Below are 17,351 nucleotides of genomic sequence, written 5' to 3' on the forward strand. Positions count from 1 at the left end.
TGGAACTACACAATGGGATAGGGCAAGTTTTTGCTTTCCTGGAAACATGACTCAATACTGTGTGTGTTGTGAGGGTGTGTGTGGTTTTCCCGGTTACTGTGTGTGTGTGTGTGTCCACCTGAGGGGAAATTCCTCAATTGAGATGATCCTTTGGATGTCAGCAGCAGTACCCTTCTGACCTTGTGGCTTATTTAAAACCCATATCCCCTCTGTGTTGAAAGCGTCGTAGCGGTTTGGGCTAGAAACTAATATGATCCCACAATGGAAAGCTGAGACTCTCCCGAACACGTACCATAATATAAACTGTATTGAGCCTAACTTTCTTAATTGGCGTGCATCCACTGTCATGTCGGCTACGTTTCTGCAAAAAACTCTCCCCATTTATTGATATTTTCGATGTCTCCTCCCCAGGGTCTGTGTGAAGGGATGTGATGACCCATGCACAACAGAAGGACTCTCTGAGCAGATACCACCCCGGTGACTCCTGGGAGCAGGTAGGGGGGCTGCCACATGCTGAGGCCATGGTGGGGGTAGGCCGGCCTGATTGCCCAAAACTAAAAAGAGGGAGGCCCAAGAAGATCAAGAGGGGCCGAGCGAAAGAGCGCAAGGATCAGAGAGTGGTGGAGAAGAAGGAGGAGGAGAAGGACAGGAAGCTGTACCCTCTCAGGGCCAGGACACTGGATCTATGTGAGGGGGACACCCTCGACTGTCGCGTCCTTCTCACCCGTCTGGAGGAGAGCAGTGATGAGGACAAGGCGAGCTGCTTGAAGGGTCGAATCGAGACCAAAGAAGAAGGGAGCCGTAACCTGGTGCGTGGAAGAACCAAGCCCTGCAATTCTAGACAAAATACCTTCAAAGCTTATCGGCAATTGCAGGAACCAAACAAACAATCAAAAGTGTTATGCACATTACCTGTCGTGGAGCCTCGCAAACGGAGAATGGCCTCTCTCAATGCGGAGGCTGTGAATAGTCTGCTCTTATACAGAGAATATCGTCAACGGACCAGACTCACAAATAATCTGGCAAAAGATTTAGTAATTTTGGGACACAACACCCCAAGGGGTCCCAAAGTGGCAAAGTCGGACATTTATGTAACTGGAAGTTCCAAACAAAACAAAAAGTCTATGAAGATGGAGGACGTGGATCTGCTGAGTCTGTACGGTCCCACCCCCAGGCGTCAAGCCAGCCTCAACGCCACTGCTTTGCTCAAGATCACCAGCACCTCCTTCAAAGCCAAACACCGGGTGGCCAAGACCAACTGCATGCAACTGAGTGCGGTACTGAGGACCAAACAGTCGCTGCACCCCAAGCTAAAGAAACAGCAGCATCATAAACTCCAACACTGGCAATCCCAGACCCAACCACAGCTAGTTCAAAGATGCTGTAACCTCTATAAGAGGGAGTCATTCCACCCCGAACCCCAGTGGGAGGGGATTACAGGGGGGAACGGCTCCATCAGATCTGGCTTCCAGTGTCGAGCCTTGCTGGGCTACCCGATGAAGTCTGTGAAGGAGGAGCAGGTCGATACCCAGGTGACTCCTTCTTTCTACTGCTGCTCCCAAGAAAGGTCAGTGGAGTACTGCCACCGACTGGCCCAGTTCCTCAACCAGAAGAGCTTCGATGATGACAAACTTGAGGATCGTTCGCTCTCCAAGTGCTACCTCCCCTCTCCCCGTTCCCTGGCCCACCCACATGCCCTAACCATAGGCCCCCACCATTACCCGTGTTACTCGGGCTACTATGTCCACGTTGCCCACCATGAAACCCCCTCTACCCACATGACCTCCGTGAGCTCCAGCCCCATGCCCTACCCGCCCTCCTCTGTGGCCCCCATAACGTTGTGCCCTGGTGAGGTCCAGAACCCCAAGCTGCTCTCCCCGACAGACTCTCACCCCTCAGGAATCGCCCACCCGGTCTACTGCTATGGAGAACCCTGCCAAATCAGTGGCTACGCATATAGAGCAGTACCGACCCTAGCCAGCAAGAGGTGCTGTTATAACGCAGGCTGTTCCAGCTGCAGCCACAAGATTAAAATGGGTAAGGGGAGGCAGAAATGCCTATATATACAGTCACCTCCAAAATTATTAGCACCCTTGATAAATATGAGCAAAAAATACTGTATAAAATAAATGATATAAATATTGAGCTATATTGTATGCTTAATTTAAAAATAAATATTATTATATACAAATACAATTGCTCAGAGAAAGAGATTTTGTTAAACAAGTAAGTAAAACAAGTAAATTATTGGCACCTCAAAAGATTATTATAAATAACATCTAACGAAATAAAATCTGCAGTAACATTCTACTTTTTTAAGTTAATCTCAGTTTAAGGAACTGTATTGTGGCCTTCCATGGCTTCCTATATGTAAAATCCCTTTGTCATTCATCATGTGAAAAGGCAAACTACTCATAAATGAAAAGAGATAAATGGTTGTTGACCTTCATAAATCAGGCAATGGGTAAAAAAAAGCTAAAAATACTAATATAACACTTAACACTATTAGGGCAACAATTAAGAAGTTTAAAACCAATGGAACAGTGGTAAACTTGCCTGGTATCTTGTCCCCACGCACAGTGAGGAAGATGGTTCTGGAGGCAAAGAAAAATCCAAGGGCCAAAGTTGGAGAATTACATTCACCACATCCATACCAATATGCTCTTTGGAAGGGTTGCCAAAGGAAATCCTTTATTAAGAGCAACCAACAATTGTAAATGGGTTTGGACCCAGTGCTATGGTCAGATTACATGAAAATAGAGCTCTTTGGCCACGCACACCGGTGGTGGGTTTGGAGACAAAACAAGGATGCATATTCAGAAAAGAACCTCATACCCAGCTAGCACATAACGTTCTGAGAACCATATGTTTCGTAGGGCTTGGTGAGAGTGTGGTTATCCTTTGGTTATTTTGCATACAACCATCCCACAATAATTTTCTTGGTATTTTATTACTTTAACAGAAGTTTCCTAAAAGTTCAAACATGGTTGGATTTGATTTTGATTTTGATAATGTTTTAGGAATGTTCTACAACTGGTATGAAAAAAGTATGAAAATGTATGCACTCACTAACTGTAAGTCACTCTGGATAAGAGCGTCTGCTAAATGACTAAAATGTAAAAATGTAAAATGTTTGACATTGGGAATTTATCACATTGTTCTGAGAACGTTAAGAAACAACGTCCTTCTGTGGAAAGTAATTCAGTAATTCAGCATAACATTTCCTACAGGTTTCCTCATGGTTCTTTTTAAAGTCATGTTCTCAAATAGTTCTGAGAACATTAAGAAAACTTTCCATAAAAAAAACACAAGAAAACGTTAGTAACGTCCAGAGAACATGCATTCCATTCTCAGAATGTTAAAACTTTCCATAAAAAACACAAAACTTTATTAACATTCAGAGAACGTTCTAAAAATGTTATTTAAAAACATATACATTCCGTTCTCAGCATCAACAAAACTACATGTATCTCTATCCTCTATCTTGTGACGTGACTTACTTTAATTCATTGACTGTTATTTATCGAATCACCTAACTATGTTTAATTGTCAGTCGATTAAATTAATCATGTAACAACTAACTCATTAGGAATTTGGGGCACCACGGAATAAGTTGTTTAACGAGTTATCATATCCCAAATTAAACTCTTAGATATACAGTGGGGGAAAAAAGTATTTAGTCAGCTACCAATTGTGCAAGTTCTCCCACTTAAAAAGATGAGAGAGGCCTGTAATTTTCATCATAGGTACACGTCAACTATGACAGACAAATTGAGAAAAAAAAATCCAGAAAATCACATTGTAGGATTTTTAATGAATTTATTTGCAAATTATGGTGGAAAATAAGTATTTGGTCACCTACAAACAAGCAAGATTTCTAGCTCTCACAGACCTGTAACTTCTTCTTTAAGAGGCTCCTCTGTCCTCCACTCGTTACCTGTATTAATGGCACCTGTTTGAACTTGTTATCAGTATAAAAGACACCTGTCCACAACCTCAAACAGTCACACTCCAAACTCCACTATGGCCAAGACCAAAGAGCTGTCAAAGGACACCAGAAACAAAATTGTAGACCTGCACCAGGCTGGGAAGACTGAATCTGCAATAGGTAAGCAGCTTGGTTTGAAGAAATCAACTGTGGGAGCAATTATTAGGAAATGGAAGACATACAAGACCACTGATAATCTCCCTCGATCTGGGGCTCCACGCAAGATCTCACCCCGTGGGGTCAAAATGATCACAAGAACGGTGAGCAAAAATCCCAGAACCACACGGGGGGACCTAGTGAATTACCTGCAGAGAGCTGGGACCAAAGTAACAAAGCCTACCATCAGTAACACACTACGCCGCCAGGGAGTCAAATCCTGCAGTGCCAGACGTGTCCCCCTGCTTAAGCCAGTACATGTCCAGGCCCGTCTGAAGTTTGCTAGAGTGCATTTGGATGATCCAGAAGAGGATTGGGAGAATGTCATATGGTCAGATGAAACCAAAATATAACTTTTTGGTAAAAACTCAACTCGTCGTGTTTGCAGGACAAAGAATGCTGAGTTGCATCCAAAGAACACCATACCTACTGTGAAGCATGGGGGTGGAAGCATCATGCTTTGGGGCTGTTTTTCTGCAAAAGGACCAGGACGACTGATCCGTGTAAAGGAAAGAATGAATGGGGCCATGTATCGTGAGATTTTGAGTGAAAACCTCCTTCCATCAGCAAGGGCATTGAAGATGAAACGTGGCTGGGTCTTTCAGCATGACAATGATCCCAAACACACCGCCCGGGCAACGAAGGAGTGGCTTCGTAAGAAGCATTTCAAGGTCCTGGAGTGGCCTAGCCAGTCTCCAGATCTCAACCCCATAGAAAATCTTTGGAGGGAGTTGAAAGTCCGTGTTGCCCAGCGACAGCCCCAAAACATCACTGCTCTAGAGGAGATCTGCATGGAGGAATGGGCCAAAATACCAGCAACAGTGTGTGAAAACCTTGTGAAGACTTACAGAAAACGTTTGACCTGTGTCATTGCCAACAAAGGGTATATAACAAAGTATTGAGAAACTTTTGTTATTGACCAAATACTTATTTTCCAAAATAATTTGCAAATAAATTCATAAAAAATCCTACAATGTGATTTTCTGGATTATCTTTTCTCATTTTGTCTGTCATAGTTGACGTGTACCTATGATGAAAATTACAGACCCCTCTCATCTTTTTAAGTGGGAGAACTTGCACAATTGGTGGCTGACTAAATACTTTTTTTCCCCACTGTATATATAAACTCAGCAAAAAAATAAATGTCCTCTCACTGTCAACTGCGTTTATTTTCAGCAAATTTAACATGTGTAAATATTTGTATGAACATAACAAGATTCAACAACTGAGACATAAACTGAACAAGTTCCATAGACATGTGACTAACAGAAATTGAAGAATGTGTCCCTGAACAAAGGGGGGGTCAAAATCTAAAGTAACAGTCAGTATCTGGTGTGGCCACCAGCTGCATTAAGTACTGCAGTGCATCTCCTCCTCATGGACTGCACCAGATTTGCCAGTTCTTGCTATGAGATGTTACCCCACTCTTCCACCAAGGCACCTGCAAGTTCCCGGACATTTCTGGGGGGGAATGGCCCTAGCCCTCAGACCATGACGGACCCTCCACCTCCAAATTGATCCCACTCCAGAGTACAGGCCTCGGTGTAACACTCATTCCTTCGACGATAAACGCGAATCCGACCATCACCCCTGGTGAGACAAAACCGCAACTCATCAGTGAAGAGCACTTTTTGCCAGTCCTGTCTGGTCCAGCGACGGTGGGTTTGTGCCCATTGGCGACGTTGTTGCCGGTGATGTCTGGTGAGGACCTGCCTTACAACAGGCCTACAAGCCCTCAGTCCAGCCTCTCTCAGCTTATTGCGGACAGTCTGAGCACTGATGGAGGGATTGTGCGTTCCTGGTGTAACTCAGGCAGCTGTTGTTGCCATCCTGTACCTGTCCCACAGGTATGATGTTCGGATGTACCGATCCTGTGCAGGTGTTGTTACACGTGGTCTGCCACTGCGAGGATGATCAGCTGTCCGTCCTGTCTCCCTGTAGCGCTGTCTTAGGCGTCTCACAGTACGGACATTGCAATTTATTGCCCTGGCCACATCTGCAGTCCTCATGCCAAAGGCACGTTCACGCAGATGAGCAGGGACCCTGGGCGTCTTTCTTTTGGTGTTTTTCAGAGTCAGTAGAAAGGCCTCTTTAGTGTCCTAAGTTTTCATAACTGACCTTAATTGCCTACCGTCTGTAAGCTGTTAGTGTCTTAACGACCGTTCCACAGGTGAATGTTCATTAATTGTTTATGGTTCATTGAACAAGCATGGGAAACAGTGTTTAAACCCTTTACAATGAAGATCTGTGAAGTTATTTGGATTTTTACCATTTATCTTTGAAAGACAGGTTCCTGAAAAAGGGACGTTTCTTTTTTTCCTGAGTTTTATGTTATATATCGATAACAGTCACTTATTCAATAATTACCTCTTTCAGTCTCATTCTGAACGTCGCATAATCCTTGAACTTGCAAGAACCCTAACCTTATTGATGTATCAGCAATACACAAATTGGCTAAATTATTTATTTACTAACTAACTAAATAATAACACAATACAAACACACACACACACACACACCTAGGTTATTGGTTAAAAACGTAATACAATAAAAAAAATAGCATGAATGCTTGGGTAGCAGGAGGGTCAGAGACAGAGATTCAAACTATCGTGGTTACTTTGAAAACGACGATCACGGAAATACAAATGCTTAAAACCCCACTATCCTCTCATTCGGATTAGAAATGCAACATGTATTTATGTATAGCTGTCCTCGATAGCTGAGTTGATGATATAGGACTCTGGTTTGCCCACCAGAGATCCCAATGTCCTTAGTAGAGTTTCTGGTCATAGTGGTGGTTAGAATTTATACTTCAGCGTACCCTGTAGTTCATACAGACGATCTGTTAGAATAGATACTTCAGATGTACCAACGGTTGTCTGAGAGGGATTGTCCTTCCCAACTCGTGTCTTTAGTGAAAGTTCTCTAGACGACTATACATTTTACATTTACGTCATTTAGCAGACGCTCTTATCCAGAGCGACTTACAGTTAGTGAGTGCATACATTATATTTTTCATACTGGCCCCCCGTGGGAATCGAACCCACAACCCTGGCGTTGCAAACGCCATGCTCTACCAACTGAGCTACATCCCTGCCGGCCATTCCCTCCCCTACCCTGGACGACGCTGGGCCAATTGTGCGCCGCCCCATGGGTCTCCCGGTCATGGCCGGCTACGACAGAGCCTGGATTTGAACCAGGATCTCGTGGCACAGCTAGCACTGCAATGCAGTGCCTTAGACCACTGCGCCACTCGGGAGACTTGCCTGATACATGCCTGTAAGGTTCTGTATTTATTTTCTTAGTCAACCTTGTGTTCTTGAACGTAGCCCTATTTCTTTGTTTTCTTGAACGTAGCCCTGTCTTTCATTTTCATTTTGTCATTTTTGTTCATTGATTTCACCTGTGTTAGTTACTCACCTGGTCTCATTAGCTCCTTATTTAGTTCAGTTCTTTCTGTTTGTGCCTTGTGAGGTATTGTTCGTTTTGACTCTACTAAGCCTTTTCCTAGCTCGTTTGTGAGAACCAGTTATAGACTTCAGTCCTAGTTTTTGATTATCCTGCCTGTTTGCTACCTGTGTATGACCATTGCCTGCCTGTGACCATGATTCCTGCCTTTTGCGAAGGCAAAATAAACACCTGCCGCGCTCTGCGCGTGAATCTACACCTTTTTCTCCCTGAGTATTCATTACAATGCCAGCTGCAGACTGAGATGATAAGGTCTAGTGTGTTGTCTTCTTCTTCACCTCGTGTAGAGGTAGAGAGTTTCAGAGTTTCACCATTTTGTCATATTCAGCTCGCACTGCATGTTGGCTGGTCTGTAGAGTTTAACCATTTTCTCTTCACGTCTGCTGGTCTGTAGCGTGTCAACCATTTTAAGGGGCTTCCTGGTCTAACCATTTTAAGCCGTGTAGCTTCAGCTTCACGCTTCCTCGTCTGGTAGAAATTCAACCATTTGCAACATCCGGTTTATACCGTAATCTGCTTGGTCTGAGGTGAATTTCGTCACGAGGGGTTTTATACTTGAGTAGAAAAGGGGGCGTTTCATCATGTTTGTGCTCATCTGGGCGTGGCCAATGACTGAGAACAAATCAATATGGAAAACAGTCATCACATCTAGAATGCTAAAATCACATCGTTATCTTCACAAAATTATTATTATACTTAATCATTCGTTTTGTACAACAATTAGATGCAAACCTCATCACTGGGAAGTGTACACCTCCAGAGATACAGTTATGTTGTTCCACCGTCTTTAATGACATCACAACATAGTAACGAATTTGACATGATTGTTCTTTAAGTCCCCACCGACCATTTCCCACTTTCTTTGAAGTAGGAATATTGTTTCATTATCCACTTTTGGATGTCGGAGTCTTGGCGGGAAGACTTCCTTTGTTCCACAGGGAAATTCCCTCTCCAAATACTGCATGGCATGGAAAATAACATTTCTTTAAGGAATTTACGACCAGTCATAAAACTGCCCCCCAGGAAAGGGGGTGTTCAAACTTTTGCCTAGCCGGCATCTTTGATCCTCAACCTATGAGGGCAAGTCATGACACTTGTTAAGTGTTTTCAGCTGTGGCCACTAATTGGCCACACCTGATCTTAACGAGTGCTTGTTTCCTTTGAAATGGATAGACATCAGAAAATCATAGGTTCGAATTGCACTGACATGGTGCCACAATAAAAAATAAATGTGTTTGCATGATTAATGCCTAAGCAAATGAATTTCCATGTGTGTTTGGAATTCAAAACAGTTAGCCTAAGCTAGCAGTGTTATTAAAAGTCTTATTGAAACATGTTCTCAGAACGTTATTTAATAATTACCTTCAAATAACCTATAATTTCCATTCTCAAATCGTTAATAAAGCCTCCCAGGTAAACTTTCAGGGAACCATAATAAAACATTCCCAGAATCTCCCTGCAACCTAAGAATTAACGTTCACAGAACAGGCAACATTTTCACTTCAAGTTCTCAGAATGTTTAAAAAACGTTCAGTTTTACCGGTCAGGAAATGTATGGCGTCATTCCCAGAACTAATGGGAAACCAAAAACGTATGTTCCCACAACTTCCAAGGAACCAAATGTGCTAGCAGGGTACCTACAGTACTTTAAAATATGGTGGTGGATCTTTGATGTTATGGGGCTGTTTTGCTTCCACTGGTCCTGGGGCCCTTGTTGAGGTCAACGGCATCAAGAACTCTACCATGTACCAGGATATTTTAGCCAAAAACCTAGTTGCCTCTGCCAGGAGGTTCAAATTGGCCACAAGTGGATCTTCCAGCAAGACAATAACCCCAAGCACACAGCAAAATCCACAAAGAAAGGATTAATTAACCACAAAATCCACATTTTGACAATGGTCATCTCAATCTCCGGACTACAATGCCATTGAAAACCTGTGGTTTGAATTGAAGGGGGCAGTCCATAAGCGCAAACCAAAGGATATCAAGGATCTGGAAATATTCTGTATGGAGGAATGGTCTAAGATCCCTCTCAATGTGTTCTCCAATCTCATAAAACATTTTACAAAATAGCTCAGTGCCGTTATCCTTGCAAGGAAAGGATGCCGGAGTATTCAAAACAGGGGTGCCAATCATTTTGAAACCTATATTTTTGAGATTTTATTTTTAGCACTTGTTAAACAAAATATATTTCTCTGAGCAATTGTATTAGTCTAAAATAATATATATTTTTTGAGCTTACAATATAGCTCAGTATTTGTCTAATTTATTTTATACCGGGTTTTTTGCTCATCTTTATCAAGGATGCTATTCATTTTGAAGGCGACTGTATGCAGTGATAATGATGTGAACGGGCCATGATGGGTGCAGAGTGTTAACCACATGTTTGAGATGGCTCAGTGTCCTTTTAGTCCATCAGTCAAACCAGCACCAATCTGCAGAGAATACTAATGTTTTGATCTTTAGAGTACTCCTCACAGGAATGGCAGTTACAGAGAAATGTTACAGAGAATCAGAAATGTCACATAGGAAGCAAAAATCTACATTTTTCAAGAAAGTTGTTCAGTCATGTTCTCCGGATTCATTCAGTGGGGTCTAAAAGCCTGGTAGGGTTGAAAATCCACAGTCCTGAGCTGAACTTTGTTTCTTTATCCCTGCCCTCCACTCTACGTGCATGGTCAGTGGAGTGCCTTAACTACTGTATCTAGCCACAAGTTGCATGAGTATGAGTAATCACCACAGATGGTTTAAATAGAATGTACTGTATTTACTACTGAAGCTGAGTAGTATTCATGCAGAGATGCCAAGCTGTGGACCCCAGTTACTCCGAAATCCCAATTGCTCCCAGTTGTCCTCTATATAGGGTCTGTTAGTCTTTGTAGCAGAGCTTGGTACTGTACACACAAGACAGGCTGACATGATTCCACATGTTGTTACTATCAACCAGGAGTCCCAAAGTATAATAGCCCCTATATGGTTCTTTAGTCACTGCCTCAGGAGCAGTGGAGGACAGCAGAACAGGGCCACTGCCACTGAGGGAATTTGTTCTCAGCTGGTCTGTGGTCAGGTCTTATTTGCCAGGGACCACAGCAGCACTCACAACCTCATTAAATAGGCCGATTACAGATCAAGATGGCGTATCATTGGCATTGCACAGTCAGAGGTGCTATTAGCTGAAGTACATTTATATTTGGCAGTGTCTCTGTTTAGCTGCCTGCTTTGAAGTGACACAGAAATTGACCCTTTTCCCCAAAGAAGTGATCGAGAAATCTTTTTTTATTTTCAGCTACAACAAGATTGAGATAATTTATTATAATGTGACATTTATTGTATCATCTCTCATCCTAGCTGGCCTTAATGGTCAGGTGAAGCTGCCCTACACTAGTGTGATAGGTTGATTCCTATGGGTTTTTTAAAGACACCATACACTCCGACATTACATTAGAGTACATTACAGCATCTCCACTACCTTTGTGCACAGATCCAATCATGCATCAGATTATGTAATAATATATTTCCAGGAATAAACAGAAGTGGTAAATGAGTAACGATTGAGATGATGGGAGTCAAGTAACAGAAATGATATAATACAACAAAAAAACACATTTAGCGTAATAGGAGGCTAAACGATATTCACAAAAAAAGGTGCATAAAATGCTTTGACCCTCCACTGACTGGCATCACTTTGTATATTACAGTATCATATCAACAGGGGTGTAAATACAGTGTTCCCTCCCTTCTGATGATCCTTAATGGCCTCCTGTGACTTTAACCAGTTCTCTGATCCCACACTGCCGATCTGTGGTCCATCAGGCCACAATAAATGGCCATCTCTGTCATTCTGATGTGCATTTGTGGCCCGCTGTGTCAGCCCTGTGCCTCACATCTTCAATTAATACAGGGGATACAGATAGGCAGTGTTCTAATCTCTACTGCATGCAGTGTCACTGTTTCTATATCAGTGGCGCTGAAACAGTGGGCCCACCATGACAGGAAAGGAGAGGATGAGTGTGGAGTTTTTGTGAGGGTGTGTGTGAGGGTGTGTGTGTGGGTGCATGTGTGTGTGTTTAAGAGACTGATCACTCCAGTGTCTGACAGCTCCACTTTTCCCCACAGAAGACTACTCCTCGTCTCTGGAGGACCATAGCTCCTCCTCTGTCCCAGCCTCCCCCGCACCCCGGACCCTCTCCTGCTGCCCCGCCTGCCCCAGCACTCCCCCAGCTGCCCAATCAGTGGCCTGCTTTCAGACCTCTCTATCAAACCCCAGGCAACCGCAGGTCCCGCTGCAGGTGGCCCGGGAGTGCCCTCAGAGTGCCAAGCCACCCAGCGGCTCTCTGTCTGGGGTGAGCGACGACTCGCCATCCGTCTGCCCCCACATTGAAGACAAGCAGCAGCTTGAGCCCGCCGGCCGCGCAGCCAGCAGAGCTGCCAAACAGCAGAGGATCACCCGTCGTCGGGCAACCAATGGCTGGCTGCCTGTGGGCGTGCCCTTCAAGAGGGAGGTTTTCACTGTGGTATGTGTTGCTGTGTTAAAGGGATAATCCACCCCCAGAAATAAAAATTATGAAACTCCTGTCAATTTGGTGAAAGCCTATGTTTTATCAGTAGGTAAAATAACAATATTCCCCATGATTTAACTTCTAAGTGGTCCGTCTGTGAAATCAGGAAATCGTGTAGGAACGCGACATAGCTACTGTACATGGTTCTCGTCACTGGAGATAGGGGATCACACTATCATATTTTCATAACGCTTTTAAAACAAATACCTGCACTCCAGATCATCAAATCAGCCAATAGATGGTATGGGCATAGTTATCTAGAACAGCGATTCTCAACTGGTGGGAGGATTTGAATGGGTCGCTGGTGTCAAAAAAAAAAAAATTATAATAATAATTTAATGAAAAAATATTCCAGTCTGAACTTAAGTGACTTAAACCAGGTAGAAAGTGTGTAGAAATTATAATGAATTGACATTTTTAAATAATTTTATCTATGAACAATCTTTCTTCAATAACTGTATTTTTAATATAGAGCTATTAGCAGCCCCATTTTGGTTGATTTTGTGGTCTCAAACCAGTGAGTTTATTAACATTCTTCACCAAGATTATGGGCAAAATGTTGTTCCCTTGTCATGTAATTGCTACATTTAATATCAATATAGCATTTAAAATATACTGAAAAAATATATAAACGCAACATGAAGTGTTGGTCCCATGTTTCATGAGCTGAGGTAAAGGATCCCAGAAATGTTCCATACGCACTAAAAGCTTATTTTTCTTGTGTGCACAAATTTGTTTACATCCCTGTTAGTGAGCATTTCTCCTTTGCAAAGATAATCCATCTACCTGACAGGTGTGGCATATCAAGAAGCTGATTAAACAGTATGATCATTACACAGGTGCACCTTGTGCTGGGGACAATAAAAGGCCACTCTAAAATGTGCAGTTTTGAGGGAGCATGCAATTGGCATGCTGACTGCAGGAATGTCCACCAGAGCTGTTGCCAGAGAATTGAATGTTCATTTCTCTACCATAAGCCTCCAACTTCGTTTTACAGAATTTGGCAGTATGTCCATCCGGCCTCAAAACCGCAGACAACGTGTAACCACGCCAGCCCAGGACCTCCAGATCCGGCTTCTTCACCTGCGGGATCATCTGAGGGGGTGCTGAGGAGTATTTCTGTTGTATTTTTGTAGATAAAAACTCATTCTGATTGGCTGGGCCTGGCTCCCCAGTGGGTGGGCCTGGCTCCCCAGCGGCTGGGCCTGTGCCCTCCCAGGCCGACCCATGGCTGCGCCCTTGCGCAGTCCTGTGAAATCCATATATTTGGGCCTAATGAATTTATTTAAATTAACTGATTTACTTCTATGAACTGTAAATTCTTTGAAATTGTTGCATGTTGCGTCTATATTTTTGTTCAGTATAGTTTTCCAGATTGTATTTTGTCGATTATATTTTGCGATTCGAATATTGGGTCGCGATAATTTGGGTCCCGAGGCAAAACCAGTTGAGAACCACTGGTCCAGAACACAGCCATCCGTCTATATCATTATGACAAAGTATATCTTTCGCTTAGATGTGCTCAATCTAAACAGTCCACCAAATTATTCAATTCAGTTTCTCCTTCAAGTACCATCTCGCAATGCGCCCTGTGTGCCTGTGGGAAATGTGGGAAAGGGCCATTGTTGCCATTGCAATGTACTCTGCACTCACTCTGGGCAGAGAGGAACTGCAAGTTGAACTCAGTGTGATAGACTCCTAAATAGATAGAGCAGTTTGTTTAGGCAATTTTACAGCTAGCTAGCTACTTCAAATGCTGATATTTACTTTGGTATTATTGTGTGTAGCTACGTTTGCTAGCTAGCTACCTAGCTAGCCCAGAGAGAGAGCATTGCATTGTGGGTTTTGTAATCTACATGAGCTGCAACAGATTTCCACAACGATTTTCACATGTTGCTACCAACCTTGTTACAACAACAAAATGAAACATTTCTTCACAAAATGTTGTTGTTTTCACATATTAGTGTTATTTAACACTGTTCAACACTGGAATTAGTGATTTGGGGTGGATTATTCCTTTAAGAGATATTGCTTGTACCTTGTAAGGTAGCTAGCTGAGGCTACAGAGTATTATAATTCGTACTCTAAAGATAAACTTTGTCTGAATGCATGTATGATATTATTACACATCATGTGCTTAGCATGTGCTTGCATGTACTAATAACATTGCTAATAGTATGTGGCAACAACGGTGATATATTGACTATGTTTCCAGGGGGAGGAGACAACAGTATTGCGCAAATGTTTCGAAGGGGTCAAGCGGGATGGGGAGGTCATTCGGGTTCGAGACACAGTCCTGCTGCGCTCTGGCCCCAGGAAGAAGTCTCTGCCCTATATAGCCAAAATCTCAGCCCTGTGGGAGGACTCAGAATCTGGTGAGGCGCCACCTTTTTTACACAAAGCTAAACTGACACAGATGGATGAAAAACTAAACTATAGCCATGTTTAAAACCATAGACCCACAGGTTCAAATAGTATTGATTTTGTTTGAAATACTTCAGATTGAGCTTGCCTGGCTCAATTGAGCTTGATTGAGCTTGCCTGGCACACTGGAACTAATGAAATAGTCCCAAAAGTACAAAACCTGCCCATCTTTCATTCCAGGCAGGAATCAAACGCTCAAAACATTAGAATGAAAACAAATACCATTTGAACCAAGGTCTGTTAAACAGACCATTGTTTGCCGCATAATCATTTATAGAATGTGACAAAACGTGAAATATTATGGATCCCTACCCATCACCGGATGGAATCCCTACCCATCACAATTCGATACAACCTTAGTTATCCTCTTCTCACTCTGAAAATTGTGTGTGTATACTCAGGAGAGATGATGATGAGCCTGTTTTGGTACTACCGCCCAGAACACACACAGGGAGGCCGCAATCCCAGCACACACTGTGAGGTGAGTTCGCAGAAAGCCGAGTTCACACTGTGTGGCTGCCATCCACAATGTTTGTCCAGCCCCAGCCTGGTTCTCCATAGGGAATGAGATGGCAAACACATTGCTTCCGTTGAATTATGTATTTCCCGGAGAAATAGGCTACAGGCTTCCCGTTGTCAATATCCCTCAGGAACAAACAGACTTTGTTCACCCAGGCTAGAAATAATAAACATCAGCCATATTCACAACCCACTGGGCACAGACGTCAATTCAACGTTTATTCCATGTTAGTTCAACGTAATTTCATTGAAATGACGTGGGAAAAACGTTGATTCAATCAGTGTGTGCCCAGTGGAAATGATCTGCGAGAGAGCTAGGTTGTGTTCAGCAGGGAGAAAAACGTTTTGAAACAGGGAGGCACCAACTGAACTTGTCCAATGAAAACACAGATTTTCATTACCTGTTGTAAAAGGTTTTGCTACATTGTGCCCTACTTAATACCCTAAGCTTTGAGAAGACCAAAGCTACTGCTTTGCTCTACTAAAGCCTCTGTAAGGATAACTAGCTAGGATTAAATCAACATTTTACATTTAGCAGACACTCTTATCCAGAGCGACTTACAGTTAGTGAATACATCTTTTTTTTTTTATACTGGCCCCCCGTGGGAATCGAACCCACAACCCTGGCGTTGCAAACGCCATGCTCTATCAACTGAGCTACATCCCTGCCGGCCATTCCCTCCCCTACCCTGGACGACGCTGGGCCAATTGTGCGCCGCCCATGAGTCTCCCGGTCGCGGCCGGCTGCAACAGAGCCTGGATTCGAACCAGGATCTCTAGTGGCACAGTTAGCACTGCGATGCAGTGCCTTAGACCACTGCGCCACTCAGGAGTAGACACATTTTTGATTTCCCATGACTGTGTGATTTCCTGATGGGAAGTGGGTCTTGGTGATGATGTCAGAAACACACAGTTAGGGGATTCCTCTTTATATTAAAGGGATAGTTCAGTAATAACATATTTTGATACATGTAAATATGTAAAATTGCTGAAATATCCCTTTAAGCAAGGTATTTGTTTTGGTTCATAAGTGAAGATTCACGCATCATTTTCTTCCGCCTTGTCACCTGACTTCGTTTCCAGAATGAGATTTTTGCATCTCGGCATCAGGACCAGAACAGTGTGGCCTGCATTGAAGACAAGTGCTACGTTTTGACGTTAGCACAGTACTGTAGGTAAGATGTCTGTTTTTCGCTGATGGGAGATGGGGTGTGAGAATCAATAGGATGTGGGAGTCACAAGATGTTGAGTGGATTGTATTACATTGTATCTGTTGCATTGTGTTTGTTCACTTATTTTTCTCTGTGGGCTATTCTAAGATGTTAAAGGGCAATTCCACCACTTTACAACCTCATATTAATTATCTCCAGCACCCTACAAGTGTCTAGATATGTAAAAACTGTGCGTTTTTATGATCTGTGGTTAAAAAGACAAAAACAAATGCTTCTCTGTGACATCACAAGGTAGTATTATAAGTACGAAAAACTGTGATTTTCAAAACCATCAACGAGTTCCTAGCCAGAGGGAGGGTATTTTCTTGCTCTCCACGTAACCGTGAATCTCATAGTTTTCACAAATGTTTTAACTTCTGATGACGTCATCGGGAGGAACTTTTTGAATGTTATATATTTTTCTACAAAACGTAGAAATGTGCCGTTTTCACATATGTAGACACTGGTATTGTGCTGGAGATAATGAAAATGAGGTTGAAAGGTGGTGGAATTGCCATTTAAGTATTTGGGTGGTCTTCTTGACATGGTGTTTCAGATTTTGTGCCTTGGTGAAACGTCGCGGGGAGGGTCTCCCTGAAAGTGCCACCAGAATGGTGCCGCCTTGTGTTGAAAACGGCACCCCTGCCCACCGCTGTGTGCCCACGGACATCGACCCCAACCTGGTGTTTGTTTGTCGCCACGTCTACGACTTCCGCTACGGGCGCATCCTGAAGAACCTGCAGTAGTGGTGGAACTAAGGAATCTTAAACAGTGAAAGAAGAGGCTGAAAAGACAAGATTTTTGTGCTTTCCTCAGAATCCTCACCAAAAGAGCCAGCTGAGACAAACCAAGCCACTCCGTTTTGAGAGGGGTCAACAGTTTTAGGCTGAATAAGTCTGGAAGTGTTTTTGTTCAATGTCTCTCTCTCTCTCTCGCTCTCTCTGTGAGGGATTTGAGAAGGGTCACACTTGGTCAATGAGGAAAAAAATATTATCATGCTGAGCACAAATCCCCTTTTTTGTTTTT

At 43.2% G+C, this 17,351-nt stretch overlaps 1 protein-coding gene across 1 annotated transcript; it reads left to right on the forward strand.

The window, feature by feature from the left end:
* Positions 1-431: 431 nt before the first annotated feature.
* bahd1 (bromo adjacent homology domain containing 1) lies at positions 432-17,071 on the forward strand (the record flags this gene model as incomplete). Its single annotated transcript, XM_084143902.1, has 6 exons — positions 432-2,037; positions 11,729-12,126; positions 14,387-14,546; positions 14,997-15,076; positions 16,198-16,289; positions 16,882-17,071. The coding sequence occupies 6 exons, from the start codon at positions 432-434 to the stop codon at positions 17,069-17,071; spliced, it is 2,526 nt and encodes an 841-aa protein (XP_084000028.1).
* Between the last annotated feature and the right edge of the window lie 280 nt (positions 17,072-17,351).

The sequence above is a fragment of the Coregonus lavaretus genome (genome assembly GCF_964263955.1).
Source record: "Coregonus lavaretus genome assembly, chromosome: 27".
Lineage (NCBI taxonomy): Eukaryota > Metazoa > Chordata > Actinopteri > Salmoniformes > Salmonidae > Coregonus > Coregonus lavaretus.